General features: G+C 44.6%; 1 protein-coding gene across 3 annotated transcripts in view; it reads right to left on the bottom strand.

Moving 5' to 3' along the window:
• SLCO3A1 (solute carrier organic anion transporter family, member 3A1) overlaps nucleotides 1-4,551 on the bottom strand; it is a 327,687-nt gene that overhangs the window by 66,036 nt on the left and 257,100 nt on the right. For all 3 annotated transcript variants that reach the window (XR_001005914.1, XM_011978377.1, XM_011978378.1), the window contains one exon: nucleotides 1,368-1,466. Coding sequence is in view for 2 of the 3 variants with exons in the window: in XM_011978377.1 (XP_011833767.1) it covers nucleotides 1,368-1,466 (99 nt within the window). In the remaining variant the exon portion in view is untranslated. The remainder of the gene's footprint in view (nucleotides 1-1,367; nucleotides 1,467-4,551) is intronic.

Raw genomic sequence — 4,551 nt, 5'->3', positions numbered from 1 at the left:
TAACAAACAAAATACAGCAGAAGTAATGAGATGTCACTTCTGAGATTGGGTTATAAAAAGACTGTGGCTCCTGCCTCAGGTGCTCTCTCTCACCTTCTCTTGGGTTGTTTGCTTCAGGGGTGTCACGGTGAGGTAGCCCCCTCCTGTGGGCCCATGGCAGTGAGCTTGGAAGTGGATCCTCCCCAAGTTGAGCCTTGGGATGACCCAAAACCAGGTGGCCACCTTGCAACACCTTGACTGCAGCCTCATAAGAGACCTTGAGCTAGAACTGCCCAGTGAAGCTGCTCCTGTATTCCAGACCCACAGAAAAAAATATGAAGAACTGCGTGATAAGAAATGTCTGCTGTTTTAGGTCACTAGGTTTGGGGTCATTTCTTATGCAGCAACAGGAAACCAATACACCACGTGACTTGCTTTTGTTGATGAAATATGAGGGGAAACATTGTATGTCATTTCTGAGTAGAGGTTTCAAGGGCCAGAGTAAAACTGGTTTCCTGCCTTGGTAACTGTGCAAGCTGGGGTCAGGATGGAACTTCTGTGAGCCTGGGCCCGGGGCACTGGGAATGCTTACTGATCCTGAGAACAGATCAACAGGTGACCACGATGAGCCAAGTCTCCCTGACCCCGACACTGCCGACCTACCCTGCACATGTAGTGTGACCAAGAAATAAACCTTAGTTGTATAAAATCACTGAGGTTTTGGGACCGTCTGTCACCACAGCACAGTCTAGCCCATCGATCTCGCATCCCATTCAATCCCACAATCGTGGATTGGGGAACTCAGGGTCTTCTGAGACTTGCATTTCCTGCTAAGAACACAAGTTCTGATTAAAATGGTTTTGAATGTGGATATTTCCTCACAAAGGCCACCACAACAGTGTCTTCTAAAAGCATTTTCCAATATTCTGTCTCACTGACCCCGTTCGTACACTTGCACTTCCAGAACACATGCTCCAACTCTTAGTTTGGAAAGTAGGATCCTCACATAGGTTAATGGGCCACCACTCAATGAGCATATGCCAAGCATTTCTACACAGACACTCACATTAAATTCTTATCTGCCAGGCAGATATAATTATTGTTACCCTTTATTTACAGATAAGGAAAATACAGATTTGAGGAGTAAAATCAGCTACTGGGGGTTATTCAGCCTCCAGGTAGATGTTGGCAGAACCCAGACTTGAGTCAGGCCCTCTGAACCAACACTCATGTTCTTTCAACTAATCTCGGGTGAGCCCCAGCTACAGAAGCAGGGGCATCAAGACTGTCTCTGAGCAAGAAGGTTTTAGAACCCACAGGCTGAAGCCGCATTTATGAGGCAGGAAATGCTTGTGGCTGGAAGGTAGACATCAAGATATATTCCTTACTTGTGTCAATGAAGACTGCATCCACGTAGATTTTGGTACAGAAAGAGCCCAGGATAAACCCGCAGGCTGGTCCAAATACCAGCATCGTGAACAGGATTCCTGAAAGAAGATGATAAAAAAAAAAAAAAAGAGATTACAAAACAGAGGCTATTCAATAAGCAAAATCACCAAAGGTCAAGGATATTATTTTACATTGATGAGATGAGATGTCTGCTTTTACAAATGACATTAGGAATTATTCTAAAAATCCTAGAGGGGAAAGCCTGAATTTATGATTTTTGGAAACTCTATGAAAGCACTGTATATTATGCTACAATTCTATAGTATTTTGCTAGGTTGCTTTGAAATTTGTGTCCTTTACTTTTAGAGGACTTCACCCCACATCAAACGTATTAAAATATATCTGCATCTATCATTAAATATTTTTTCTGCAATCCACACTTTTGAAAAGACTTTTATAATTTTGCTTTTACATTTATTTGGCTTTATGTAACTCATTTAATCTATGGTTGGCTAAGATCCCTTGACACCCATTGTGCAAACTCAGGAATTTTTTTGTGAAGTGAGGATAATCTATGCCACAAATTATTTTCAAATATAATAAAACGTTCTGACTCTGAAATTTAGCAAATAGCAAAGTTCCCACAATGGTAAATATCTAACATTTAGTTACATATTTATTAATTTCAATTCTTCAATTTCTCTCCATGTTTTGAAGTCATTATCTGTTTCCATTGTTGTGGCTATAACAGCTGTTCAGGAATTAAGCGTTTCTGTAGGACCTGAGAAGATGGCAAGTTCTGGGTAGTGCTTAAGTATCTGATGGACACAATACCTGGCATTTTACACAGAAATTTTAGGACATTCTGGGAAAAGTCCTGATCCCAAACTCAAACCCACAGGCTGTATCTATTTAAATTTCAATTGGGTAGACATTTCTTGAGCACTGACAGTTCTCCAGGCCCTGGAGGCAAAAATAAGAGTCAAGAAAGTGGCTCTTCCCTTTAGAAGCTGGCCATCTGATGAGGACAGTCAGTGCATGGGTAATTCCAACCCAGGTAGCTCCAAGGGTGGGTGCTAACAGGCCACACAGGCACCTGAAGAGCAGGGTGAGAGATGAATTTCACGGCAGGGAACCTAAGCCCAGTGGAGGGTAGCTCTCCAGCCCAGTCTGTTCATAGGGGTAGATCAACTCACCCTAAATTCTCTTGGTGATGTTGTGGAACCAATCACATATTCATCCATTCAGTCAAGTTTTCCTGAGCTCCTTCTATGTGCCAAGGACTGTTCTCAGGGTTGGGGATTCGGTGCTGAACCAAACAGTAAAAAATCCTGGTCTCGCTGACTTGAAGCTTTCCCTCCTCTGAAATCATTCATTGACTTAGGGTGGGGAAAAACAACTTAAACTACACAGGGGAAAGCAAATGGTTTTAAATACTGGGCAAAGGAAGCCACGTGATATAGTTTGCATGTTTGTCTCCTCCAAATCTCATGTTGAAGTGTAATCCATAATGTTGGAGGTGGGGCCTAATGGGAGGTATTAGATCATGGGGCTCACGAATGGTTCAGCACTGCCCCCTTGGTGATGAGTGTGATCTCAGTTCACACAAGATCTGATTGTTCTGATTGTTTAAAGGAGTCTGGGACCTCCCCTTCTCCCTCTTGCTCTGGCTCTCACCATGTAATGCGCCTGCTCCCCCTTTGCCTCCTGCCATGACTGGAAGTCTCTGGAGACCTTCACCATGAGCAGATGCCAACGCCATGCTTCCAGTACTGTCTGCAAAACCCCAAGCCACTGGAATCTCCTTTCTTTATAAATTACCCAGCCTCAGGTATTTCTTTATAGCAAGGCAAGAACGAACTAACACATATTTATAGACAGGAACCCAGAACCCTGAAGCAGTCACTTAGGAGATGTTTGATGAAGGAAAGAATGAAGAAAATATGTTTTATATCACAGGAACAGGGCTGAGTCCACCCTCAGCAAAATCCTACTTGGATGTGAAGAAATGTAGAAGTTCCACTGTTTCCAAATAGTCACTCCACGGCCAACCAGAAACTGCAGAATCTTATTTCTGTTAATAAGCTGCATTTTAAAAAATGAAAATGTATCACTTTGGAGAGGAGTGACGTTCACATGATTAGCACATTATCTCTGGTTTGTCATAATTTTGATTAAGATAACCAAGCACACAAAGTTGGGGGCAGGGGATGTTACTGGAAAAGATCTTTCGGGGATGGACTAGAATTAGGGGGCTTTATTTAGTGGGGTTGTGGTTAGGGAGCAGAGCAGCAGGAAGAGGATCTGAGAAAGCAGCAGGAAGTAGGGGGCATGGAGAGCAGTTGTCCAACTCCGGAGCGGCACCCACGCTAAACCCGAGAGATTCCTGCAAAGTCCTGAAGCCAGTCATATCCTCCCATCCAGGCTGCAGGCTGTGGTAATCCATCAGTCAGAGTTACGGGTACTCTAGAGACGGCTCAGCAAACAAACTCACTGCTCAGGCCTTCCCAAAAGAACGGGACACAGAGCACAGGAATACAGTTCTCTTGCCAAGGGTGCTGTGCCTACCCTTCTGATTCACCATCTGCTGTGACTCCCGGCACCTCCCCCATCACCCACAATCATAGGCCTTCTTCCCTTTAAATAAACCCCCTAAGCAATGTATTTGTCACTGATCCATGCCCTACAGACTGAATAATGAGCATTATTATTAATACTTAATAGGTGAAAGGACCAAGCCTTCAGAATCCTTGGAAAAACAGAAACAACCCAACAAGCTGAAGATGTTGCATATAGATTGTGCTGTTACCCCCATGCTTGGGGACAGTAGACTTGAAAGAAAGACTAAGTAGACTTGAAAGTGAGGACTGGCCAGACATCATAGCACAGCTGGGGTCCCAGGCCTTCTGCCCTCTTGCAGAGAAGGAGGGGTGTCCCTCAAGCTGCTGGCCTCAGCTGTCCACAGGAGCCCCACAGGGCCCAGATGGGCCAGTGAGCGGGGCTGGTAGCTTGAACAGGGAACAGCAGTGGCCTGCGGTGGAGACACCACACCCTGAGGCAGCCTCTCCACCAAATTCCTCTATGAGAGGGTGTGGGTTTCCAGAGTTTGGATTGTGGCTTTTTCAAGGTCCTGTTCTCATCTGGGTTTCAGCTGAACAAAGATAACCCTAAAAAGGAACAGGA

The sequence above is a fragment of the Mandrillus leucophaeus genome, unplaced genomic scaffold, assembly GCF_000951045.1.
Source record: "Mandrillus leucophaeus isolate KB7577 unplaced genomic scaffold, Mleu.le_1.0 Scaffold193, whole genome shotgun sequence".
NCBI lineage: Eukaryota > Metazoa > Chordata > Mammalia > Primates > Cercopithecidae > Mandrillus > Mandrillus leucophaeus.
The sequence above is the reverse complement of the archived record's forward strand: the minus strand, read 5'-3'. Positions and strand labels throughout refer to the sequence as shown.